This window comes from Haliaeetus albicilla, chromosome 7, assembly GCF_947461875.1.
Source record: "Haliaeetus albicilla chromosome 7, bHalAlb1.1, whole genome shotgun sequence".
NCBI classification, from domain to species: domain Eukaryota; kingdom Metazoa; phylum Chordata; class Aves; order Accipitriformes; family Accipitridae; genus Haliaeetus; species Haliaeetus albicilla.
This window is the reverse complement of record NC_091489.1, coordinates 6148138-6176032: the sequence shown is the minus strand read 5'-3', so window position 1 is coordinate 6176032 and position 27895 is coordinate 6148138. Positions and strand designations below refer to the sequence as shown.

Below are 27895 nucleotides of genomic sequence, written 5' to 3'. Positions count from 1 at the left end.
TGAAGCATTTCAGAATGTCTTGCTGCAAATTCGTTGTTAAATGAAGGCTTCTACACTTTAAAACACTTAAGCACATGCTTAGCTGGATGCCTGTAGCTGGCTGCATTGACTCATACAGAGATAATCACATGCTTAAAGATAACGGCGAGGTTAAGTGTCCTTCTGGAGCAGCAGGGGTGACGCAGCAGGAGCCCAGGCCCCGCTGTACCTCCTCGGTTATCCGTGCACTTGAACCCCTGCCGCACGGCTCAAGCCGGCATTACCCTGCCTGGGCACGGAGGTGGCGGCTGCGTCTGGGCTGTTCCCTGCTCCGCAGGCATTTCCCAGCCTGTGGAGACTGCGGGATGCTCAGGTAGCCTGATGGTTTCAAAAACATGCACAATTATCACCGCTGGATCCTGCCTCGGTCACCATCACCGATTTCTGCCATTACAGTCCTCGCTGAGGCTGGGGACACAATGTGCTCTGGAAGCAGGCGCAGCGCTGTCCTCATCTATATGGCTGCTTTTTTCTTTAACTCTGAACAAACAGCTTTTTATTCCAAGCCCGCACCACCAAATCCATCTCACTTCTAGATTTCTCGCAGCAGCATGGCACGACACACCACTTAATACCTCCTTAGACATACTTCCAATTTTGAGGTCAAACTTGCAGTGAGAGGAAAGCATGGGACACTTACCAAAGCCATCTTTTGTGATGGCAAAACAGACGGGCATTCAGCTGCAATTTTTAAAAGGAGCTGGGCAGCCAGCTCCCGTATGTTCCTTCAAAAATGGCAGCTAAATTAGGCCAGCTAATGCTGCACAGCTCACTGGACAATATCAGCATGCTCATTCATATGCACAAATGCAGATTTTCATGTTTTCATAAGTGGTACCCTTCTCAAGGTCTGACTTGCAAAGTTTCTAGATTTTTCTTTTTTTAATGCGACTGTTCTTGTCACTGAAGAGCAATTCACATGCAGAAAGGCACGGTTAGTTTCTAACCGACTCTTTTATTACACTAAACAAGGTCAAATATATAAAAATTCCAAGTTGTGGCTCTAAGACAAATCATTAAAATACCCCTCTCCCTCACTCACATATTTGGAAGATATTCTATTGCTGGAAAAAAGAAGCCATATCACTCAGACTGGAGTAATCCACTGGATTTAATAGATATTTTTTTCCCAAACTGCATCCAAAACCAGAGTGACAGGACAAAGCCAAGTTATGTTCAGTATTTTTTGTCCAAAAGTCTCTTCTGAACATTTATTTCAGAATGGCCTACATTAAGCCAAAGCAAGAGAGCATTTTAAAGTAATGCATGTATCATTTCTTCAAAAGGAAAAATCAAACCAGATACTTTGAAACTGAATACAGTCACAGACATGAACATTTAGAGCTTTAACAAACATCCTCTACTAATAACAAACACTCAGTTTCAAAGAAAATGTGCACTTTATACACAATTAAAATGAAAACAAAAAAAACAGTAACAGAAACAGCTCCATTACTTTGCATTTTCGGTATGAATTCAGTGCTGGGATTGGAATATTCTATACACTCTGCTCACTAACAGGAGTATTTACTGGTGTGGACAAAAGCTCACAGGACTGACCTGAGACAGTAGCTTTAAGCAGGTAACGGTTTAGAACATTAATTGGGAAAGGGCTAATACAAACAATGGGTGAAGCAGCTGTCATGAACCGATTTTATTTTAAGCCATTAATAAGAAATTGCTGCAGTTTGCATAGAGAGCAGCAAGAGGAAACGATTTTCACTTCTTGCCATTTGGCTGGTGAAAGGCTGTTCCAAAACCACCGCAAGGGGTTAAGAGCAACGTAACCCTTTTGGGAATCTGAAAAGAACAACCCCAGTGTCGGGGATAATGAGTGGATTGTAGCCAGGCATTGGGTTTATCTCCAGGCTCCAAATGTCTTTCCCTAGTACTTCCAGACAACATGTTTTCCACCCAGCTTCTCCATCACACTCCCAGCTTTCTGCTGGCAAAGCCTCTCTGCCCATCTTCAGGCAGCATGCTTCTCTTCAGACTCCTGTTTGATTAGCGGAAGCACTATTAATAAACTCCCTCTCACCCCACACAGATAGTCCCATGTCACTGGCTAGCTGTCCCTGCCCACAAGTCCACTCAGGCTTTTAAAAACTGCTATGTACTTACTGTGTTACTTACTTATACTCGCTTAAAGACATCGCCCTGAAACTTTTCTGCATAAAATTCAGAGGTTGCTCCTTTCCCGGAGCAGCGGCCAGGAGTTACTGCTAAACAAAAAGCCAGAAAGCAAGTTCGCTTCCCAACATCTCTGCTGGAGGTGAAGAGGAAAAGCTCTCGCTGACCTCGCGCAGAGGGTTGCATTGGCTCTGGGCGCACTTATGCCTCTCTAATGCAGAGCTGAGAGACAGCTGGGATCTATGCCTGGACTGCCTGGTGTCCCAGAGTGAAAACAGACTGAAAACAATTCAGCAAAATACCTATTTTCAGCAAGTGCTTGGGTAGAGGATAACTGCAAGCATGTGCTTGTATCCCCTTAGTTTAAATTTAACATAAAGCCTATGCTTAGATGTTCTGCAGGACAGCAATGGAGTATGGGTTCACCTGTGTCCCCAACAGAGCCTTTCTTCTCAATCCTGTTCCTGACCAGGCTGTAACGAGGGCACTAAGGACTGAGGTAGCCTCAAAATAGAACAGTCCCGCTTGAAACAGGCCCCCAATATATATTAAAATGCACAAAAACCTAACTAAAGGGAGTGGAGCAAGGTCCTGAATACATTATAAATAGTAGCAAAAAGCATACACATTTATCAGCATCTCTCAAACATTAATGCGCATCCTTGCCAAAAAGACACCGCCAAAGGCAGTAAGTACCGCGTTCTCCGTTTTCTAATTATAAATTCAAGTTTAGTGCCAAAACCACAGAATGCCAAATCTGACTGGTCTCTCAAGCAGAAATCTAAATTATACACATTGCTCTGTCTGAACTAAATTCCTCGGACATAATGGAAGGAAGAGGGGTCTGGAATAAGGCAATATCATTGATATTCGGAAAGGGCTTTGTAAAAACTCTTACAGACAGCTCATGTGTCCTGGCTGGGGGGGAAAGGAATGTTATTCCTTGAGTGTAATGCACGGAGAAACAAAATTACCATGACTCCATCTAAACAGATTACTTTGGAAAAGACAGAAATCTTATCCAAAAGGTATCGTAACAACTCATGCCCTTGGGGAGTGGGGCGTTACGTAACAACAGACCTCAAAAACATCTCTTTCCATAGATATCACATAAACATGTAGGATTACTGAATCCAGTAATTTCTATTTACCTTTTTTTTGATGTTTTACAGGAGTTTCAAGTCTCTCTTGCCTCCTGTTGCATAAAGCTTGCAGGGAGGTCTGAGCCCTCTCTGCGTTACGGCTGGCACTCTTACTCTGAACACAAGTACTCTCACACATGTACATTTTTGCTGTAAGTAATTTTCCACAGGGCGAAAAAAACTGTAGTACATAGTAGCTATAGTATGACACTTCCATTTTATAAGTAGCACATCATTTTTGTAAAGGACAGAGTCAAGAGCACCAGTAACAGATGTTTTCCAAATCTTTCACTGCTTGCTGCTCAGTGACTGGCACCCGTGGGCTGCCTGGATAACCGGAGACTCCTCTGTGCTGTCTGCATGTGCAAGGCACTTTTGAAACGCAGCATAGAAAGTTTTACGTTTAAAACAAGGAAGAACAATGACAAACTGCAGACCATGGTAATAAAACTAGCAAAATGCTAACAGCTACCCATTGCTTTCTCCTCATTAATATAAAAAAGTGTAACGTCAGAGATCCAGTGTACAAATACAAAAAATTGTGCATAATAAATGTACTACAATACTGTACATACAGCATAAACCGTTCAATGAGAATGATTTAAATATATCTATTTGTCTCCTGACTTGGAAGACAGAAGAATAAAGTTCTATAATCCTAGAATATGCGTATAAAGCCTTTCTGAGAGGTTGAATCACTAGCCAACGGTATCCCTGAAAATAAGCAGTCAAGTATTTACTTAATGGAAGCCATTATTCAAGGGGTTGCTGGTTATGATAAACTAGGAGAAAAAACACAATATATAAACTCAGCCAACATTAAATCCAGACAGAGTTCTTCCCATCTCCTGACTTGCTACTGGCACTGCTTTTGTTTGAGCCTGCTTTGGATTTCTTCTCTCTGGAACTGCCGGGATTGTTTTGGTTGTTGTAAGCCTGGATCGCAAGGTCCAGGCGCTCCTGAGCCACTTTAATTTCCCTCTGCAGATTTTCCAGGTCAGCAGGAATGTTTTCTTCGTTGCTTCCATACTGCTGTTCCTGAGCTATATTGGCTTTGTTCTGTTTGTAGGCCATTTTGGCGTTGGACAGTTCAGTATATTGGATTTGCTCTGGCTTGACAGCAATGTTATAGCCAGGAGGAGCAGATGGTGTATTCCAAGTAAAAGGGTAGTTGTAAGTACCAGAGTCTTCCAGCTCTTTTCTCTTGTTGTTCAACGTGTCCCGGATTGTGCCAAATCCCAAATGGAGCATCTCCCAGACATTCAAAAGTAAACACATGCAGCTCACCCCATACATTATTAGCAGGAAAATGGTCTTTTCAGTTGGCCTTGAAATGAAGCAATCTATCTTGTGTGGGCATGGCTTCCTGCTGCACACAAATATGGGGCTGACCTCAAAGCCATACAAAAAATACTGACCCACGAGAAAGCCAATTTCAAACGTAGTCCTCGCCAGAAGCTGCAGGACATAAATTTTCATGAGTCCATCTTCACGGATTCGCCGCCTGCCATCATGCTTAGCTTTGGCAGGGGCCTGCTGCTCTTTATTCTCTCGTTCGCTTTCCAGCTCTATTTCTGGGTACATCATCGGGTCTTCCTCATGGTCCTCCTCAGTTTCCTCTAAGCCACGGTGTTGTTTCCAGCGCATGGAAAAGCTTTTGCTTCTGATTCTTCTGTCAGCTTCGCTGTGTTCCACCATCCGGGCAATTTTATGAATTGCATAGCCTAAGTACATCACAGATGGAGTGGCAACAAGAATGATCTGAAAGACCCAAAACCTCACGTGCGAAAGAGGAGCGAAAGCATCGTAACAAACATTCTCGCAGCCAGGCTGCTCTGTGTTGCACACAAACTTGCTTTGCTCATCGTAATAAATGGATTCTCCTCCCACAGCAGTTAGGACAATCCGAAATACAATCAACGCTGTCAGCCAGATTTTGCCAACAAAGGTTGAGTGATTGTGGATCTCCTCTAACAGACGGGTCAGAAAACTCCAACTCATGGTGGTCAAGTAATTTTATCTAAAAAACAAACAAAACCCCCAAATATTTATGAGTTTATCAGCTTGAGCCTGAACGCTGCAAACATTCAACCAAAAGAGTCAGAAAACTCTAGAATTTTACAACCAACACGCATGTTTGTAGCATCACCTGTTACCGGGAAACTCCAGCTGCCAGAATTTGCTTGAAGATCCTACGTCTCCTCCACAGGCTTTTGAGAAGTCTGCTACAAAAAAAAGTAGCATTAACTGCCATTTCACAAACAAACTGTGCTCCCAAAGCTACTCTCGAGTAGAAGTGAAAGACATGGCTGCTATGTATTTCAAATGTTAATAAAAACATTTACACTTGAGGCTGAAGTCTCCAAAACACAGTGGATCGAAAGCTAAGCTCCCGTGAAATTTTATGGGCACTGTTGGCTACATCCCACCACTAACAGTAAGATTTATTTTAGCTGCACAGAGGTGGCCCTGTTAAAGCCAGCGCTTGCGATCCTGGCCTCGACCATAGCCCATGGAGAGAAACAGCTCTCTCCATGGGGCAATGCCAGCTGTCTTGAGTCAGAAATGAATCACCCAGCCCAAACCTGAGAAGCAAGTGCTATTACCGTTGATTTAAAGGCACGACAACCTGAGTGACCTGACCAGTGCTAACCTGCAGGTCTAGCCTAGAGACAGGCTTTGATGTAAAGAGCATCTAACTTCTAACCTAATGCTCAAACTATTCTATAGATTTGGGTTCAGTCCCTTAGGGAGGCTAAAAATCTCACTTCCAGGGCCAGAAAAGACTTTAGTATGTATTTTGTAGTGGGTTTTGGAAGAGTAGATGGAAAATCTAGTTAAAAAAAGTTATCTGTCAAAAATTTTAGAAGAGATACTAAATAGAAATCAATATAAATCTGCAATTCTAACAGTAAAAAAACCCATTAGTGGAAACTCACGGCTGGCAACACTATTACGTATTACAGTGAACAAAACCTAGCGACATTACAGGCCCACCTGGAGCTCTAAGGAGTGAAACTGGTAAAATATCGAGCACAGGAAGAACTGTCTGATGTTGTTCGACACAGGGGATACAACATCTTTCAGTCCTCTGACAATGTCAAATATTAGTTTGTCAAACATTATTAATAGAAATGCTTACATCAGAACAACATTTGCTTAAAGACCCTAAAACTAGAATTGGACGAATCTCTGACACTCTGATCTTAAGTGATTTATTCTTAACCTGGAGAAATTCCAGGGAACTGGAAAAAAACTAGTATTTGCAACTATTCAACTTCTTCCACATAACTACAGAGTTGTTCACAAGCAAAATAATGAAATTTGAGGGGATGCAATCAATACAGAATTAAAGGATATAAGTGTAATCCCCCTTCTGATGAAATTCAATGTTACATTGAAAAGGCGACAGCACAGACATAATGTGGATGGGCTGTGTAGGACATTTGATTTATTACTTCATGACAGTGTGAGAAAAAAATAGCACAAGAGAATATTAAAAAAGACCATATTAAGTGGATCAAAAGTAACAAAGGTCTTGACAAATGATTCCCACATTAGAACCAAGATCAATTGCATGTAATTACAGCAAGTTCTGCAAAGACCAGGAACAGGCCTGGCAATTAGGCTGTATCTTCCCCAGATTCAACCTGAAAATGGCTGCTGACAAAATCTGCAAATGGCACAGAAGTTTGCAGGCTGACAAATAAAGACGAGAGTTATCAGTGATGCAGAAAAACAGATCGCTCGAGAGGCTGAGTCCACTGAAACAAAACCACCGCTTTAACCAAGCTTAATGCAAAGACATGCAGCTAAGAAAAAGAATAGCAGTCTTTTTTTTAAAGGAGAGAGAAGTTACTCTGTGTGTCAGTTAATAGGGAAGGGAGTGAGAGTCCTAATGGATGAGCATCTCAACGAGAGCTGGTGATACAGCAGAGATGATTAATGCAACCCTTAGCTGTGTCACGTGCAAACAGGAGCAAGGAGGGTGATCTTACCTCCTTGTTAGCACGACAGCACTCAATGCCTGTGTCTGCATCCTTCAGAAGTTGCTTAAACATCAGAGACTGAATATATTAGTCTCAAAACCAGCTGAAGAATGGGGAAGATGCCTAAAAGTGAGAGATTTAGAGAGTTCAATTTGTTTAGCTGGGAAACATGGGAAGAAAATGAAGGATTACTGGTGAATCACTTAATCTAGAGGCTATCAATTGTACATGCAATCAATCCAAGGTTTACCATCATAGTTCTTCTTTCTACGCAACCATGCTACCATTATGCTGTAGACAGAATTGGCTGAAATAGCACGTTTTTAACATGAAAAAAGACCAGAGGGTTCCAGTCCCAGTGCAGCGCCTTACTGCAGCAGGTGGCTTCACGCTCTGAACCCCCATTTCAGAAAGGCACCCAAGTACAGCTCCGTAACCCCAAGTTCTGCATTAGTGGGACGAGAGACTGTGCTTCAGACACCCACACGTTCAGCACTTCCCAGCAGCATACTCAGATTAGGAATCAAAATGGCTGATAGAGTGAGCCTGGGGGTACCCTATGTGCCTGAAGTGTCTCCAGTATGCTGAAAAGGCAAGTGAACCCCACATCTGGAACTGGGGATTACAGAGGTAAGAGCCACAATGCCGACATTCACACCAAGGTGCACTGCAAATCTAGCCACCAAGCACAGACGCTAACGGGACATACAAAAGCAGGAACTAGCCTGTACATTTTCAGATACTGTCAATGTTTATTCATCAGCGGTTACAACAGAGAAGTCTGAAATTAGCACTGGTTTCAATAAGAGAGGGGACACTGAATCTTTACTTCTAGACAAGCTGCTACCTCGACATCTAACAAATTCTTTCAAGGTATTTATCAGCTTTTCACAGTGTGTTTTCTATCTGCAGACCACACACCTCTGGTTGGCTCTTACCATACCTCACCAGCTATAAAGAGAAGATGCAGGGAAACGTGTGGATCACACCTCAACTCACTCGGCTACCACTCAGAGTGGGAGACAGCCACTGGAGGGCACAACGCATCTGGCCCGCTTTAGAACTTGCTTCAGAAGAAAGAGGGGGGGGATTCACGTCCTGGATTCCACCAGTTATATAAATGAACAGCGTGACAAACCTACGTATAGACACTGACCGCACAGACTTGTACATTTAGGTTAACCACAGCTTTCAGATGCGTAAGACGGCGTTATCAGCCACGTGTTTAATAACCAAGACTTCTGTCAATTACAGAGTTCTGGCTGCAGAGATGTGAAGCTGCTGAAGAGCTCTGATTCTCTTCAACAAGAAAGTGTCACTTATTCTAAATTTAGTTTTAGTCCAGAGCAGAGCTACTGACACAAATATGAGAGAATCCACCAGCAGGCAAAGAACTTCTTTGTCTTTAAGGAAACATTTTTGTTCAAGCAAAATGACCTGTCTTTAAACCTTTCTTTCACTGGAAATGTTCAGCCCATCCACATTAAACATAATATGAAAGCAAAAAGTTCCAGGCAGAATTATGGCATTTGAAATGGTGGTATCCTTCAGTTTCATGAGATTGGCCAAGGTTAGAGGCTGTGCGTTTCTGCCTTTACAACACATCTACTGCAGGACCTAGATATATTGCAGTAACCTTCACCTAACGTACACTTAGCGTCTCCCGGATTTGTTGTTCTGGCAACATTTAACTCAATAATTTTCCATTGTTTGAAATAAAAGTCTATGGACACTGACATGCATCTGAAAAAGGCAAAACATCAGCAATTTCAGCTAATTTAAGTCATGCCAGAAAGTGCATTTGAGAGAGACTTTCATTCCTTGTATTTGTCATAAGTTCATTCCAGCACTTCCAGCGGAGGAGGCTCCTTAGAGCAGGCAGGATATATGATGCAAATAACATGACGCTTATCTCTGACAGCAAGCTGGCTCCTGTGAATTAAAGGTTTGCAGGCACTGACATCCAGAAGGAATAAAGAAGAATTTGGAGCAGGTACATAGGGAAAAGAAATCAACTTTAAGTTAAGAGATTCACTGCAGGAAATCTCTTCAATTATTTTAACATGGCTATTGTTCACATACAGACAGTGAACTGCCCCTCATGTGTGCAGCTTCCCTTATCCAGCCCGTGTGTGAGTTTGAACACTAATTTAACCATGGCATTAATTTCACCTTTCAGCTTTCTCATCTAACTGTGATGGCCTCCCACCAGTCAGGGCGGGAAGAACTGCACCTTGGAGGAGCAGTTTACTGTAGCAACCTTAAAATCCTGCCTTTGGACGAGATAGTTGGAAGTGTGGCAGGGATGGACAGTGGGACAGGAAGAATGGAGGAAGCTGGAACCACGGTTAGTCTGGTGAAACACTCCCAGCAATGTCTCTATACCCCCGAGACGTACGGCACCTATAAGGCAGTGCAGCATGCAACAGCCAAGTTCTAAGAACAGCCTCACTCCAGGCCATCAAATGCCAAACACTTTCAGAATGTACAATATCAGGACTTGTTACATGTCATTCCATCAATGGCAGACAGTGGGACTGACACCAAGCTGAGGAGTGCAACTGACATACCTGAGGGAAGGGATGCAATCCAGAGTGATCTTGACAGGCTTGAGGAGTGGGCCCATGTGAAACTCAGGAACTTCAACAAGGCCAAGTGCAAGGGCCCGCACCTGGGCTGGGGCAATCCCCAACATCAGCACAGACTAGGGGCAGGGGTGGATGGGTGGAGAGCAGCTCTGTGGGGAAGGACTGGAGATTCTGGGGGTTGAAGAATTGGACATGAGGCGGCAATGTGCGCTTGCAGCCCAGAAAGCCAATTATGTCCTGGGCTACATCAAAGGAAGCACGGCCAACAGGTCAAGGGAGGCAGTTCTCTGGGGTCCCCTGTACAAGACAGATGTGGACCTGCTGGAGCAGGTCCAGAGGAGGCACAGAAATGGCCCAAGGGCTGGAACAGCTCTGCTATGGAGAGGCGCTGAGAGAGTTGGGGTTGTTCAGCCTGGAGAAGAGAAGGCTCCGGGGAGACCTTACTGCAGCCTTTCAATACTTAAAGGGGACTTACAAGTAAGAGAGATATTTTTTTTTACCAAGGCCTGAAGCGACAGAACAAGGGGCAATGGTTTTTAACTGACAGAGGGCAGGTTTAGATGGGACATAAGGAAGAAATGTTTTACAATGAGGGTGTTGAGGCACTGCACCAGGCTGCCCAGAGAGATTGTGGATGCCCCATCCCTGGAAGTGTCCCAGGCCAGGCTGGATGGAGCTTTGAGCAACCTGGTCTAGTGGAAGGTGTCCCTGCCCATGGCAGGGGGTGGACTGGATGATCTTTCAAGGTCCTTTCCAACCCAAACCACCCTGTGACTCTGACCCTGGCTGGAAGGACTCTACAACTGACCTCTCCACCACAGCTGACTGACAGCACTGCAAAGGCATACAGGCCAACCCACCCTTCCTAGCCCAGCTCACCATCCCATCATAGCTGGAGCCACCTTCCACTAGCTAAGTCCACATCCGGGTATGGGCTTCAGCTCACAATCGAGTTTTCCCTGGAATAGAGGTGAAGTGCAGCACAGCAGCACACCTTCCACCCATGAGACTCAACTCCCAGAGGGGAACAGGGAGCTGAAGCTCTCCAGTCTCTCTGAAGTTCAATAGTTCATTAGCACCTCCTCAGACAACATTTGTCTTAAACAGCATGTTTAGGAGAAAGATTTGGTAGCCAAAAGGCAGTTATTAAGGGGCAAATATTTACAGGAAGACTTTTTTTCCCTTAAAATATGTTCTCCCATGTCATGCTAATGAAATTTGATTAATTTATTAATGATATATTTGGTTTGTTTTGTTTTTAAGCAGTTTAAAAAGACATGTGCTGAGCAGAAAAAAAATTTAAAAATAAACACATGGCAATTCTGTTGATAATCAAAAGAGGTTTCATGCTGCATGAAAGTAAAATTGGGCCCACAGGCTAATTAAAATAGGATTTGAATTAGGATGAATGAATAATTAGCATTATTCATTCAAATCTCATTTACATTGAAATGTAAGGAAGTGCATGATTTATGATTATTTTTGAGGAAGCATGGGGGTTCCTTTTTTTTTTATAAAACCTGAAAAATGAGTAAGATTTTACTGTTCAAGAAAGGAGAAAGTTGTGGCCAGACCCAGTACCAGCAAGGTACCAGCACCCCACAAATCCTGTTGAGTATTGTGCTGATGCCACCTGCCTGCCCGACCTGAGCAGCAATTCCAGCATTCACCCTCCTAAAGGACACAAGGGGAAGGATGTGGGGATCTTCCTGGGATAAGACAATTCATTGCTATCACCCTTCCATCATTCATGAAGGAAGTGGGTTCAATCACCACCAACTTTATTCCTATGTTTTTCAGAAGCATTTACAGCACTGTGCAGCTTAAAAAGAATAAGAAAGCAACTCTACTGAATTTTATTTTTAATCTACATTAAAGAATATTTGGGAGTGAAAAGGCTGGGACTTTTTGGACAACACACAGCGCTTTTTTCAAATAAATACTCTGTCATCTGGCAAGTCTCACATGGCAAACAGCAGAGAATGGTTTTGAAAAAGCCACAGTGTCAATGTCAACTTGGAAACAATTTCTGAACGGTGCCTTCAAATCCCAGGCATGCTAACAAGGTTCTGCTGATCCCCAGACCAATCCCCCTGAGTCTAAAAAACTCCTCATTGAATTAATTATAAGGCCACAGATCCTATGCAGGATATAAATAGAACACTAAAATATGGGTAAGAGGTAGAGATATAGTAAGATTCTTGTGCTGTCAAAAAAATAAAGATGTCAAATAGTCATCTTTTTGAAAATCAACATACATATACTCACTCATTCAGCTTAAAGATAAACCGGAATCTGCAGATAAGACATGAACCTCCAGTAGCCTCAGCGTGCCCTCTAGGTAATGCTAACATGGAAGGCCAAGTGACAATTTTAGCAACACTCCCCTGCAGTGACACAATTCAAATGAAATCACAACGTGTTTCATGCTGGCCAAAACTAGCGTTTACTTCACCTACAGCAACCACGCTCCTCCACGAAGCATCATCTCCAGAGCAGATACCCCAGAGCACACAAGATTCCGACTTTGGAAGAGCAGCGTCCATCGGGGCAGCCCGTGCAGCCTGTGCTGCAGCACGAGGACATGACGAGCTGCAAGCCTGACTCGAGTTAATTTGAGAGTAGAAGCCTGCAGTGACAACAGGCTTCATCAAAAATGGAGGCTGGGCTGTAGAGTCTCCATTACCTCATGAAATTTTTGGAGATCTGTTTTGGGGTCTGCGTCAGCCTAAGTCCCTTCACACACGCTCAGCATTCAGCGTCCCTTCCGAGGTGTACCAGCTCAGAGACTGGTATAGCGAGCTCCCAAATTCAGCATTTCTGTAGCAACTCAGGACAGAGTTGCCTGATGCTTAGCAAACCTGATTAAGCTGCTCATCACATCTGTCCTACAGACTTAAGGTATCAAGAAGCAGAAGCAAGCCCCAGGTGATGCTTGCACTCTGGTGATGTGAAATGTAATAATGGAGAAAATAAAGCGGTCAGCAGATTACATGGCAAGACACGGTGCGATGTTTGACAGTCTTTGCAGTGAAACACTTGATCCTCAGGGCAACAAGCCACAGTCAAACTGACATGGCATCGTGCCAAACCTTGGTCATACCAGCACAGTACCAGGATGGAAGTTTGCAGCACGAGTAACCCCTCTCCCTTCACAACGCAGCTTGTGGATTAGGAATAACCCAACCGGTGAAGAGCTGCTACACTTAGGTCAAAACAACCCGGGAGTTAACTCTGCCCCAGGTCTCCAAGGCATTCCCTCTTCCATCTCACCCATCTCTCTTTTCTAGTCTCAAACACTTTAAAGTATTTCATTACAATATAGTTTAATCCTACTAAGCCCAGATGGTTTTGAGTAGCTCCTATACAAACTGGCCTCATACAGTGTTGGCAGGTCCAGCACAATTTACCAACCTGGGCCCTGCCCTGCTCTTGGCCCCAGCATTGCCACGCTTGCTCCTCACTATGTAGGAGCCAGTAGCATACAGCAAAACTCTTTCCCTGCGTAATTTAGTTGGATGTTGAAAATCAGGAATTACAGGGGAGGGAAAAGGGCAAATTTTTTTTTTTTTTTTCCAAAGAGTTTGAATCTTAAGTTCAAGCCATACTAGAGAAAACACCCAACACTGCTGTTTTGAGATCAAGGCCAAGTGTTTAACCAAAACCTGCGCTCTTGGATTGCCAGCCCAGGCTGTCTGCAGACAACGTGGCCAGGAACTGGTATTTGTACCCTTAAAATCCAAATATCAGGAGGGTATCCTCAAGAAAGAGTGTTCCTACCAACTGAAATGACCATCAGACTGGGTGAGTGTCATCTCAGTATGGATTCAGGTCCACAAAACACTCCCAACTGTAAGCTGTCAATTCCTGTTCTTCCACACCAAGTGGATCCTGCAGGCTTTTCCATTATATTATCATATATATACAGCACTCACCTCCCAAATGCCAAGAAGTTCTCTCTAGGAGCTGCTCCCAAACTGGATATCCATTTGAATAAGATACCACATGCTCCTTAGCTCAGGGCTAGTAAACCCTAGTTCAGACACATGAAGCGTTATCGCTTGCCAAAATACTTCAGAGATCAAACACACCAAATGCCCAAGTCCGATGCCATGACAGCTTCTTTGTAAGCAACAGAACCACCCATTTACTTCAGTCACTTACTTATATTTTGAAGATGCTTAACCACTAGGTTTCCTTGTATCCATATGCATTACCCTAAGAAATGTATAATATTCTGCCGACTGGTAGTTTAAATTACCATATTCTATCTCCCAAAGCAGGGTCAGCTAGGGCAGGTTGGCAGGTCCACATCCAGGCAGGTTTTAAATACCTCCAAGGATGGAGACTCCACAGGCTCTCTGGGCAATCCATTCCTACATCTGACCACACTCAGAGTTAAAAAAGCTTTTCTTACATTTAAGTGTAATTTCTTGTGTTTCAATCTCTGCCCATCACCATTCCCTGGGTACCACTGAGAAGAGTCTGGGACAACAGCAGCAAAGCAATTTTTCCTGGAAGAATGAACGTGACAGAAGGGGCACAAGTTACAGGGACTTGAAACACACAGGCAAGTGATGCTGAGACCTAATATCCTTCCCATTCAAAGTGCGGGACAACTGACCAAAACAGCACAGGCTGCTGCTGTGTAGTCACCCCCGACACGCCCTGTGCCCCTCCACTAGCACTGGCATGATATAAACACAATACTTTAATAAAGTATTAAAAATATTGTACTGTTGACTATTTCACCTGTGTTCTCAGCAGTTATTTTAACAAATACAGGCAATGGAAAGGTAAAGATGGAAAAAATGCAGCGGGAATGATGACAAAAGGCAGGTACCAAGTGACAAACACCACTCCAAAGCAACAGAGTGCAATGGACAGCGGGGCTGGCATTACTGCACACACCTACCAATGAATCGCACAGCTTCAGCTCGTTTCAGGACGTGCTTGCTGGCTTGCAAACAGTGGAGGGAAAGAAACTGCACGACGGTATCCCGCTTCAAACTCTGCAACAGGACCTGTGCAGGCAGGCCCGACACTGTCACGCAGGGCTGCACCCTGAGACACACAGGGGAAAAGCAGAGCCCAGGTGAAGCAGAACAACTTGTGCACTCAAAGGGAACAGGAGCACGATGCCCTACCTGACACGTCAGACCCATGGATGGGCCCTTCCATACCGAGACACAGAGCACTGCAGCAAGAAAAAAAGGAAAAATCGTATTTTGCCGGACAGACCCAAAAGTTCTCTGGTCCAAACTGAAGAACACACAAGTACTGTTGAGTGTTACATCCACAGCAAAGCCACCGAGAGACACATGCTGCTGGAGAGCAACAGCCTTTGTAGGGGCTAGAGCATTTGTGCACCTACCTGGGTCCCTCCACCTCTCTTGCAGCAAGGCCTGGGTAAGGCCATCTTCACTCGCGTACCGTTTCAGTCAGGCATCAGAGAGATTTCCCTGTCTTGACGTGATTAGTGATTCGAATAACCACAACACCCCTTTAACTACTCCTGATTCCACTGCAGCCAACAGCACCACAGCATTTCCCCATCGGGCTCCTCCTATATGCTCAGAAGGATGAGTGTCAAAAGAAAATGACAGACTGGAGGCAGCTGACCCAAATATCACTCTCACAGCCATTTCGGGAAAGGAGAGAGAAGCCAAAAGAGAGCAATTCTGTCGGCTCCTGTACGTCAAAAGGCTTTCATTCAGCTGAGCGGGAGACAATCGAATGGGGATGAACACCTAATTCACCCACCACCATATTATGACAGTCAAAAGAAACTACAACAGTGTTTGCTTCATAGATAAGCCTCAAAAAATACCATGAATGGCTTGTAAATAAAATAGATACCACATATCATGATGCAGTCTGTCACAATGTCCTCAGTCACCCATTCTGCAACATGGCAGTTGTTTCACTGTGACCCAAATTCAAAAAAAGACTTTTGTTTCCCAGCTCTGTCATCTGGTCTAGTACGAGACACTGCCTCACCCTACAATTATACCAAATTCATGTAACATTTTCTTCAACAGCAGCTTTTTAGAGAAGGAAGGATGTTCAGAAGCCAGATGAGGACATTGCAAACCCTCACCACCAACTGCTTTACAAAACATCCAACATTTGGAATAGCTCTGCTAAACCTGGTCAGGACTTCCACTCGCAGAGATACGGAGGACCAGAAAGCTTTGCAGACCTCTGTGACTTTACACAGCTGTACGTCTCCGTAGGTGGAGAGCACTAAGCTCAGGAGGATGGTAGCCAGCCATGCTGGAAGGCCAACTTCTCAGGGTTGGTACCTGTACGCCACAACAATCTATGAGGATGGTGTTGGGAACACAGCCAAGGTCAGAATGACGGCACCTCACCAGACCATCAAAACCACTCTCTATAGCAACGCGGTGCCCAGCACGCACATGGCCACGCACTGTACAGATGCTCCTTCCAGAGCCATGCAGAGAGCAAGGGGTCCACTGCAACAAGACAGCAGCGAAAACACAAACTTGCCAGGTGAGCTCGCCCACTCTCCTGCCAAGTGCTGGCTTGCTGCTTCAACTTCTCTCAAGTGCTACCAAACTGTAGAAATAATTGAAGAGTTTTGTTTCAGTAAATTGGTTTGAAGTACGATTTGTTCTGAGAAAAGGAGCATAGTATATCAGAGCAGACTGCTATACTGGCATTAAAATGTTACTCCAGCTTGAGTTCAACAGGAGTCTTAACAGCTTTATTTTGCCAAAGATAAAATTTAGAATATAAATACGCACATAAATTCAGTAAGTGAATTATTTGTTGAAAAAAAACCATTTCATATAGTGAAATAAGAAACCCTAAATTGTCATTTTCTGGAAGACTTGAATACTTTTCTAGACACCCTTGGGAAGAGACCTGAAGCAGTCACTGATTGAACTCCCGATGCACCATCACACCAGATGGAAGAAGACACATACCAACTGTTTTTTTCCTTCTGAAAATAGCCACAGATAAATTCTATTTTATGAGAGGAAACTAGACGCCCTTTTCCCTCCATGCCTCATGCCACAGAGAAAGGCACACTTCACCAAGCACAAAGTAGCAGGTGGGTCATTTTTTGCCACCTGACTGCTTTACATGGCCATGTATTTTATCAGACTTCAGATTATGAAAACTAGCAGCAAATTTAAGGCAAATTAGTCTCCCAAATGCATGGAAACTGCTTAAGCCAGGCATGTGACTTGATATAAGACTGCAAAGAAGACAAGGCTATGGTATATACTGCTTTTTGGTCCTGCTGGAGATGGAAAAAAGCACACCGAGATACTACAGGCACAATTGTGGGCAATGCAACAGTGCCAAGCTTCCCCCAGTTTCTTATTTCCAAGCTTTCAAGATTTTAGGAGGGTGGTTACATCTTGATACAACCTTGTTAAGTCACTAAGTGAACTTCATGTTTGTTCTGTACATGTTCTCTTCAAGCTCCAACCAGGAGACAACAGATCACTACCATTTAGCATGACCACAGAGAAATCACAACTTGCTGTCTCAACCCAAAGTGGGCATCAGTGTAAACAGGATTATAAAGCACTGGCCAGGTCAGCAGTTTGGCCTTAAAAGATCTTTCTTAGAAAAATATCTAGAACACCAAAGATTGTAAAAAAACTTACTTTTCTTATGACTAAAAGAAAATAATACGAGCATATAACAACAGAACCTGTACCAACAAAAGAATCTCCTTTTAGAGAGCAACTTTGGACAACCCGGTTCATTCCCAAGTCTGGCTAAGGCCATGCTGCAAGTTTGGATACAAGTAATTTCCCATCTGCATTACTAGAACAAAACATTCACAGGAAAATACAAAGTAGAGACAAAAAAACATTAACACACTAGATTGCTTTAGTGATGAATGCAGACACAGCCTTACTACTCCTCCTAGCACATACTCAAAGATCTATTACCAACTATGCCAGCTATCACTTTACCTGAAGGGTTAAATCACTGGTATGTGCAAGGGGCCCAACCATTTTCTAATGCAGAGATGTGTAGGTCTGCTTGCAAAAATATTCTTAATACAAAGGATATTTGAGCATCTGCTGTATCACATATCATTCACTCAAAGAAAAGGGGCATTAGCTGCAAGCATGGGAATTCCCAATCAGAAACCACTGATTATTTGGTAGATTCTCTCACTAAGGCAACTCATACCTACTCTGCCAAGTTCACAGAATCACAAAATGGTTTGGGTTGGGAAAGACCTTTAAAGATCATCCAGTCCAACCCCCTGCCATAGGCAGGGCTGTCACCAGACCAGGTTGCTCAAAGCTCCATCCAACCTGGCCTTTAACATTTCCAGGGATGGGGCATCCACAGCCTCTCTGGGCAGCCTGTTGCAGTGCCTCAACACCCTCATTGTAAAACATTTCTTCCTTATGTCCCATCTAAACCTGCCCTCTGTCAGTTAAAAACCATTGCCCCTTGTTCTGTCACTACAGGCCTTGGTAAAAAAAATATCTCTCTCACTTGTAAGTCCCCTTTAAGTATTGAAAGGCTGCAGTAAGGTCTCCCTGGAGCCTTCTCTTCTCCAGGCTGAACAACCCCAACTCTCTCAGCGCCTCTCCACAGCAGAGCTGTTCCAGCCCTTGGGCCATTTCTGTGCCTCCTCTGGACCTGCTCCAACAGGTCCATGTCTCTCCTGGGCTGCGGACCCAAGAGCTGGACGCAGTGCTCTGGGGGGGTCTCACCAGAGCAAAGTAGAGGTGGAGCATTCCCTCCCTCGACCTGCTGGCCATGCTGCTGCCATCTATCCTATGACTAAAACAGTTTCTCCCCCACCACTTTGTCACCACTTCAAATACCCATCCACATCTTGAGGGAGCCTCCCTACAGAAAGCCACCACCAGGAACAGGTTCATTTCTTAATGCTACTAAAAGAGATGACAATGCCACACAGGAAAGATTAGGTGGCTTCTTTACACACCTACTCACAGTGCTAAAAACAGACCCAGCCTCCTCACCAGCCCCATTCCTCTGGGGACTCTCTGGGAAACTGGCTCACACTGAAGTGACTGGAGAGGAGGTTACAGAATAAGGAGCCAAAAGGAAGAGTAACGGCAGGGAGGACTGGGTGGCATTCACCAGAGAGGTTGATGGAGCTCAGAGCTGGAACAGCTGACTGGGTTACAGCCTTTCTTAAAATCACCTTGGTACATGGAGGCAAGCATCATGCCAACTCTGTAAGAGAAGGGTTACAAAGAAAATCCTGGTAAACTGCAGACCTCCAAACCCAACATTTGTACAGGACTACTCAGATATTATTATACAGATCAGAATTAGTGGACAATTGATATATCTGTATAAATACGATATACCGGAGGAAAAGTCAGTGTGGCTTCTGTAAAGGGACTTCCAGCCTCCCAAAAGGCTCCAGACTACCTGGACTTTTAAGGTCTGTGAGCCTCTCTCATCAAAGGCTTCTTGCAGGGACACTGAAAGGCCACACGGGAAAAGGAACGGTCCCTGCAGATAAACAACTGGGTGAAAGATAACAAATAGTAGGAGTAAACAGTCATTTCCTGCAAGAGAGGGAGGTCCCAGGGGAGTTTCACAGGCAGAGAGGCTGGGACCTGTGCTGGACCAGGACAATGAGTAAAACACAACAGTGAGGTGAGTGGGATGTGACCAAGGATCCTGACAGTAATATGCAAGGCAAGGAAGACAAGCAACCATGAGGAATGGCAGAAGGACTTTATGACTCTAAGTAACTGGTAATAAAATGGCAGATGAAATTCCATGTAGATAAAGTGATGCATACATTGAATAAAAAAATTTCTCAATTTCACAGTAAAAAAGATGTGCCCTGAGATGGCCTCAGCAATCAGCTCTTGGGGCTGTCAGGCTGTTCCATGAAAGCTCCGGTACCACTCAGCTCATTCCAGAAAGCCAACAGGATTTTACCAGTGTTGGAGAAGGACAAGCACACAAACAGCACACGCTGCTGTGTCACCATGAGCACCCGTGGTTCACCTGCATCCCAACTGCAGTGTACAGCTCTGGTCACTCTCACCATCCCCCATCACAGAAATGGAAAACAGAAGCAGCTTCAGAGAAGAGGTACAGACTGGCTGGTATAGGACAAACAGTGGAAAAACGAGAAGGCTGAAGGGGGAAAGAAGGTAGGGAGCTGTAAAATCTGGAGTAGCCTGGAGAACAAAAGCCCCTTAAAAACTGAAAAAAAGAGACAGTGCTTGATGCAACGGGTAAGTCTCTAGGCAGAAAGCAGTCAAAATGCTGAGCAGGGTTTCAAACATGCTCCTCCCGTGCTGTTGCTGCAGCCTGCGCTTGGGCCAGTGTCAGAAACAGGACTCCGGTCCAGGCAGACCTTCAGTCCGACCCAGTGCAGCTGTTCTAAAGGAGCCAGGAGTGAGTATCTCCCAGGGGCCTGTGGGAAGAGCACGCTAATGAATCAGCTAAAAGAGAGGTACTAGCGAAAGCCAAAAGGAACCTGGGTACCCCAGGTTATTAATCATTGATAACTTACAGCCGACTGGTATTCAGTATTTACTTGTCAAACAAATCTCACGCAGTCGGCACACTTGAAGGGCAGCAATGATTTATTTCTGTCGATATCTCTCCAGCACAATCCTCCAGGGAATCGGATTTTGCAGACACCCAGATCGATAAGGTTTTGCCACAGATTGCAAAGCGAGCAAGAGCAGGCTGAGGAATATAAATCAAGCTGGTGTTGCCACAGAGGCAGACATTTCAAGTAAACGGTCCATAAGGAGCGCAGACTTTACATGAACCAAGGAATAAAGAAGATCATTTCCATATGGCTATATGGAAGATCACCGTGTACTTCCTCCCAAACACTTCAATTTTATTTTATTTTTTTAATATCCCAGGAATCACAGTTTCCACTATGAAAATTCTTCTCCTTTTAAAAACAGTTCAACTACGTATTTGCATGTTGGCTAAGTAACTCTTGTGAATGAATGTCTGCTGTAATTAAAATTTAGTAATTTCTCAACTACTTAAATATGTTTACCATGAAAATCAGGGGATTTTTAGGAGGAGATGCCATATGCAAGACAGCACACCTGCAAAACACACATTAAGAACCTTAATTATTATATTTTTACACCATTTAAAAATATATTAACACTGGGGCCAGCCCCATGTGCACAATCTACCACCCAGCCCCTTGCCTGCCTACAGATGTTTCTCCAACCTCAGTCCCTTGGATTACACAGTATTACTTGTCAGCTGTGTCCCTGAATCTGTAACGCAGCAAGACTTCCAGGAGTTAAGAAGGAGTCAGAAACTCACCCTCAAGGTAGCATGGAAACCATCTACACACAAGAAATATAATCACCCTTCCAGGCTCTCTACTATTTTAAGCGTGAGATACAGAAATTTACAGACAATGACTTGTTATACCCGAGTCTGGCACGGCTGCACCACTCACGACTGTCCGATGCTGAGATGTCACTGCAAGCAGGAGTCAATATCCCCTGATGCCACAAGCATCATCGCTCATCCTGTAAGCCATGTATTCCTGAGGTGCACCACAGCTAGACTCAGAAGTCATTTTTCCACATTCCTTCATCAGTTTAGCTCAATCAGAAAAGCAAAGTGGAAACAACAGGCTCTAACGCACTGCATTTTTTGGGAGGTCTTTGGGGATTTTTAGAAGAGAGGAAGTGCTGTGCACAGCTACCTACAAGACAAATAACAGAAGCCTGGGAAAGCAGATAAACAGCTGAGTGGAACACCACAACAGGTATTCAAAGGGAAAATAATAAAATGCAATTGTCAGCCACCTCTCCAGCACCACCAAATGCAACATTCATACTAAAAAGAACAGTAGGCACAATCTGCTGGTCATCCATATGTATGTCTTCTCTTCGTACTTCAACAGTATCTTAAACGAGGTCAGGCACACACACTCAGAATTGTTTTCTGACAAATTTGTAACTAAAAAGGTGGAACTAATATCTGTAAGAGCCGAAAGCTGGTATCATGTCCTTATTTAGGCAAAAAAGCTGGCTGATTCCACCGATTTTCATCTAAGCAAGGTAATGGGGAGAAATCCTTCACTCCTGTGTAAAAATGTAAATCCCAGGTCAGTGAGTCATTTAAGCACATGCCTAATGTAAAGCTTGAAAGAAATTCTGCTAATAACCGGGCTGCTTCATATTTACAGTTAAGCATGGGCTTAAGTACCTGGATGATCTGGAAATACCCAATAGCCCCCGGAAAAGAGACTAAAACAGGCTGGTTCGTGAATTAATCACAGTGGTATGAACAAAACTGCTAATATTAAACTGGGGGGGGGATGTACTTGTGTGTGTGTGTGTGTTGAAGCATCTGTTCAAGTTTAAGCATATAAAACATTTTTCAGCCCAATGACTCCATAGGGAAATGCCTCATACATCAGCTCATCTGACTCAATTTTTCCATCACATTTCCCTTAATACAGTTTTGTCCATAAATACACTATTCGTTTTTTTCCAAATATAGCTTTTTATTTATAGTCACAAAACCTTGTAGCTTGTGTTGTTACTTAAAGCCCTGGGTTCTTCTTTGAAATGTAATAATTAAGGAATTATTAGCCAATACTGAGGTATGAAACTAAGTTATCTGCGTTTGCAGAAGAAAAAGGGATTTCTTTTTGCTACAATATTTACTGTTCTCAGTATTTCCTTCACCAGAAAATAACTCATAATGTTGCAACTGCCCAGCCATACATTGCCGTATGTCAATTTAGCCCACAGCGCATCTGAGAACTTTCACCTTAAATCTTTGTTTTACACAAAAGAAAGCCAATTTTTTTTAAATCCCAGCCAGACCTTCCAGACAGTCCACAATTTGGGGAGAACCATGCGTCACTACCCAAGCAGTGATAATGATTCATATTTATGGTATGAGGAGGTCAGTAAAGGAAATCTACACATTCCCTTCTTCCCCTCCAAGGAGCATTTTGAAGATAAATTCTTTTTTGTGGCTTTTAACAGAAAGCGAACAGCCTACCAAAGCGATGACAAAGAATGGCCACTGAATAGATAATTTAGGCATTTAAAAAGTATGGGGTTTTTTTTCAGAAGCAGAATTTAGACATCAAGCAATACTGAACACAGCAAGTGAAATGTGATTTAATAGAATTTGACCATTATTAACCACAGCTTGAGTCAAAAAAAAAGCGTAGCATGTTATTACATGGCACAGGTACAGGACAGTGGAATTCCACTCCTGCTGCTTGCGGGAAGTGCAAAGACCAGCTGGAAAGACTGATAATGACGTGGGGTTCTGCAATAAAATACTCATTCACAAAGCACGGCAAACGGGATCATTTCTCCACACGGAGGCAGCAGTGCAGCCACCCTCGAGGGGCTGACCAGGCCGTGGTCCAGCGACCAGTTTTCAGAGGCACATCTGTAATTCAGGGAGTCTTCCTATGTGCTGGGCAGGGATGCTAGGAAGGAACGTGATTCCCTGTATAGGTCAACAGCGTTAAAGTAGAGCAAGCATAAAAAGTAGGGAATATTAATGGAACTTTTTTCATGGGAATAATTTACTTCCTATTAGCCAGATTAAAAATAAATAAATCTGGAGCACAAACTCTGTAAAGCACTTTGTTGAGTGGCAGCACAAAAAACAAAAGCTGGAAACAGGGTGGGAAGAAAGGATCACCTTCCTCCTAATGAGACAGCAGCACCCATCATCTCGGACCACAGAGCGGCCAGACAACAAAGGGGTCCATTATCTGCCAAGGTTTTTACTTCAACTGTTTAATGATTGTTACCGTTGTCCAAGTTTGCGCTGCCATTCAGAGAATCCTGTCTGAGCAATAAGGCAAAGGAATAATGAGGTACCTGCCGCATCTTGCTTTGCGTTGCCAATGTTTAGAAAAGAGATGGTGAAAATCTGAAGTGGCATTAGGAAAGAGCCACAAAATTGCCTCCCTCTTCCCGGCTCAATGCTAACAGTGAGGCTACAGACTGATTTCATAACTTTTTTTCTCAGCCACGCGGCCCCTCGCAGGTACAAATAACCACAAGGGAAACATTGGCAAATCACCAAAATTCAACCTGATGAGCACAGCCTGCATGGGTTCCCCCGTTCCTGGCTCACATGCACCCTGTTGCATTTTAGCAGCTCTCAGTTGAAAGCTCACTATGCTGTAACAATTCCTCACTCTCCAGCACCGTGGCTCGGTCAAAAAAGAAGCATCAGCCACACTGTGAGCGCCTGCTGGCTCCAGCTCCCCCAGCAGAAGTACCTGAGGCACAGGAGGTTCAGTAACCCAGTCCATAACGCACCCAGTGTGGGCGTTTTGAGGATTAAACAACACCTGACAGCGTGTTTCTTGCTTGCTTTGTTGGTCTGAAGTGCCTGAATTACACCTATGTACAACTGCAAGCACTACAAGAAATGCACTGGACCTCATCCTCTGCTTGGCAAGAAGTGATGTTTTAGGAGTATAGGGTGTTTTTCTGGAGTCACAGAAGTTGCTGGCAGTCAGTAAATTACCAAGTCAACAAGTCTGTGTGTTAAAATTCATCACAAACTCTGCATCAGTGATTAGATTTCACAGCTTGTAAGAATTTTCCTCTTAAATCTTGCCCTTGTCAGCTATAAAACCATACAAAGCCAGAAAAGACCCTTTAAGGTCAAGTTTCACCTAAGCAACACAATTCCCAAACCAATTACCTTTTGAACCACAGAAAATTATTTAGAAACACTGTGTCTACAATTAGAACTCTTCAGTATATACTAAAATCTTTGCCAAATTCTTAAAATTGGTCTAAACTTGCCTAGCATCTGATCAGTGCATTGCTACACCTTTGTCCTCGCTCATAAACTGTTAACAAGTTTTCTTTTAACCTTCCCTCTGTTAAGAGATGGACGGGACCGCCAGAAGTCCTCACTGTCAGCATGTTTTCCAACCCGTTCGGGGCTCTTCTCTAACTCTTTCAAAGCGAGCTGCCATGCTCTCAGTCTGTGACCCTGATTTTTTAGTTATTTCCTGATTTTTGCATCACTTGCAAGTTATCTGCGATGACTTGGATGTTTGCTTTAAACTAACAGGCAAAAACAATCACTAATGAAGGGCTAAGAATGGGCACCAGTGGAACCCATCTAGAAAACAGAAATTTCATGACAATTCCTCATTTATAATCATTCATTCAGACCTGTGAGTTCCTTTAAAAAAACCCAAAATCTTAATGTTGTTGTATCAGTTAAGAAAACACTTAAGTTTTTTAAATGAAAATGTTCTCTATTAGCAATAATTCAATAGTCCACTGCATCAGTGATAATATAAACTTGCAATTCTACTCTCCAAAGTACTAAAGGTAGTCCCTTTCATTAGGATACTGCCAGTCCTTAGGATTTTTCTAATGACTTTTCACAATTTAAACTGATCTAAAACTTGATAAAGCCAGTTTTAAAAGCCACTGCAAGGATGAGAGAAGCCAGGTCATGAACCCGAGTAGCCACAACAAATAGCAGCTGAATGCATTTTCCACACAGTTGAAAAAACTGAGATGGTCTTGTAAAATAAGTTTCATGTGATCTGAACCACAAACCTTCAAACGTGATCTGTCAAAGCATACTAAAATATGCTTCTTGTTCCATTTTGCCCCATCCTTTGGCATTTCAATTCAGAAATGTCAGTCAAGTTACCATTTTTTGAGAAAGACACTGCAAAGGAATAATTTTCTTACAAGGAGCCACAGAAATACTCCCAGGGAGTCCAACCGACCCAGAGTGTACGGCCATGCTGCCCGCTCTCAGCACACCATCAACCCCAGCTCACCTGAGCTTTTGCTCCGAGCCCCGCACCCCCTTACCTCACCTCCTCCTCGGCCGCAGACATGGTCAGAAGCCCCTGGCCATAAAGGATCCCCAGCCTGCACTGTGGCACAGGAAATCCCTGCAGTCAAACTACTCTACCTCAGCTTTAATCGTCAGGACCATCTACTCGTTAGGAGCTTTTGCCGCTGACCAGAGAGAGGACAGACGCCGAGCAGCCTGCGCATTCGTCAGACACAGAAAATATGTAACGGTTCACCCCACCCACTGCCAAGCCCTCCAGATCCGCTTCAGTCACCAGTGTGACACGAGAAAGAAAACAAACATTGTCCTCTCCTGCCTTTTTAGAACTGCAGAAACACTGGAGTTAATTTTAGGATTGCTGGAAATACAGGACTTTCAGCTGTCTGCAGTGTATGGGGAGAATAAGGAACAGCACAATAAGGCTCAAATTACCTGTGTGTTTCTATATTCATTTTCTTTTAAAAATTCTTACATATCCCACTTCACAGAATGGAGCTTACTTGTTCCCCCTGGAAAGCACAAGCATAACTTTGGAATACACTTGGAAAGAATAAAAAATAGAGAAGGGCACCTTTCATTTTACTAATCACAAGTCTTGACAGAAAACAACAGCTTTCCCCTTTTAAATGACCTGAAGAAAGGTGGGGTTTGGTAACTGGACCAACAGCTGGTTTGCTGAACATCACTGTGAAACAGATTTCTAACAGAATGGGACAGATTTTTTTTCTACCAATTATCCTTGACTTGCAGTGGGCAGAAGAAGACATGGAAATAATAACAAGAATAATCAACAGTCTGTGAAATGCAAGGGTTTTGTTCTTCCTTTTATTTCTAAATACTAACTAAATGCCCAATGAAAAAGCTGAATGCGGTGTTACCAACTGTTGCTCGAGAATCCATACTGTACATCCATGCCCTAATTAAATCTCTGTGCACTATCTCCTATTTGTAATCAATTTGACGGTGGAACAAAATTGGCACTTCCCTGGGAAGCAAGGTCGCAATGACCAGAAAGAGTCAGAACTAATTCCTACCAGTAGAAAAGAGAATTAGCTAAAAAAAGCCAGTAAAAATAACTGTACAAATGTCATTCTTGTGAAATTTTACGACGACGGGTGAAAGTTAGGCCCAACAGAAGCCAAAACTTTCATTATCTAACACAGGGGGCAGATTTTTCTCCTCATGCTCTGCATTCAGATCAAGCACAGAGAAATGTCAAACCACACGGCTGCAGCCCCAGTTAGCTCAAGACAGGGTTAACTCAGGGTATCAACAGCACTATAAACGTTTATCTGGCCAAGGAGAGCAGGGAGCTGCTGATTTCTTAGCTTGTGTTGGTGCTACAACAGCGTCTGCTGCCCTGGACTGAACGCTCAGGGGTCTGCCAAGCACTGTCCTGCCAGGCTGAGGAGCTGGGATGGCCGAGCCGGCTTTGCAAGGCGAGTTTGCTCATGAGGTGACAGACAGCTGGTGTCTCTTAAAGTAAAAAAAAAATACCTGTTACTTGGAACTAAGATCAGCATCACAGGAAAAAGCAAAATTCGCCACTGAAGGTGGTACGAACACCTGGAAGGCTGTACACTCTCAGCACACTTCTCTCTAACGCCAGAAAGCTGCGACTAGGGTCTGCATTTCTTCACTCGGAAGAAACGCATTAGAAATGCCCGTCCCTGAAAGCCGCCTCCCCGCAGCGGGAGCCGAGGGGCTTCCCTGCCCTCCAGAGCCCGCCGGGGAAGCCCGGCGGGACGAAGCCGAGGGCGCCAGCTGCGGGCAAGCAGCAGCGGGGACGCGCGGGCCCGCCCGGCCCACGGGAGACGCCGGGGGCGCGACCGGCCCCTCGCAACGGCGGCTGGCGCCGGAGGGCGCGGCGGCTCCTCTCGGCCCCTCGCTCGCTCCCCTCAGGCTCCCGCCTCCCCTCAGAGCCCGCGGCTCGCCTCAGAGCGCCCGCCTCCCCTCAGCCCAACGGCCGCTCAGCCTCTCCCGCCTCCCCTCAGCCCCCCCCCCCACCCCCCGCGGCTCGGTCCCCTCCGAGCTCCCGCCTCCCCTCCGCCCCCCGGTGCCCCCTGCCCGCCGCCCCCCTCCCCACTCACGCCGCCGCCCCGCGCGGCTCCAGCCCATGGTCGCGGCGGGGCCCCCCTCGGCCGCCCACACGCGCCGCCGCGGCGGGCCCGCCGAGCCCGGGCGGGGGGCG

General features: G+C 44.5%; 1 protein-coding gene across 15 annotated transcripts; it reads right to left on the bottom strand.

The window, feature by feature from the left end:
* Positions 1–1132: 1132 nt before the first annotated feature.
* Positions 1133–27895, bottom strand: GJC1 (gap junction protein gamma 1). Of its 15 annotated transcripts, none has more exons than XM_069786815.1 (4): positions 27795–27895; positions 7310–7423; positions 5461–5536; positions 1133–5331 (listed from the first exon to the last, which is right to left on the bottom strand). In XM_069786815.1, exon 4 carries the CDS (start codon positions 5310–5312, stop codon positions 4131–4133), a length of 1182 nt encoding a protein of 393 aa, XP_069642916.1. In that variant the 5' UTR covers positions 5313–5331; positions 5461–5536; positions 7310–7423; positions 27795–27895; the 3' UTR covers positions 1133–4130. The 15 variants fall into 15 exon arrangements, with proteins under 15 accessions (XP_069642916.1, XP_069642915.1, XP_069642921.1 ...); XM_069786814.1 differs by lacking the exon at positions 27795–27895 and adding an exon at positions 25719–26458 and having other exon boundaries at positions 5461–5533; XM_069786820.1 differs by lacking the exon at positions 27795–27895 and adding an exon at positions 25719–26458 and having other exon boundaries at positions 7310–7363.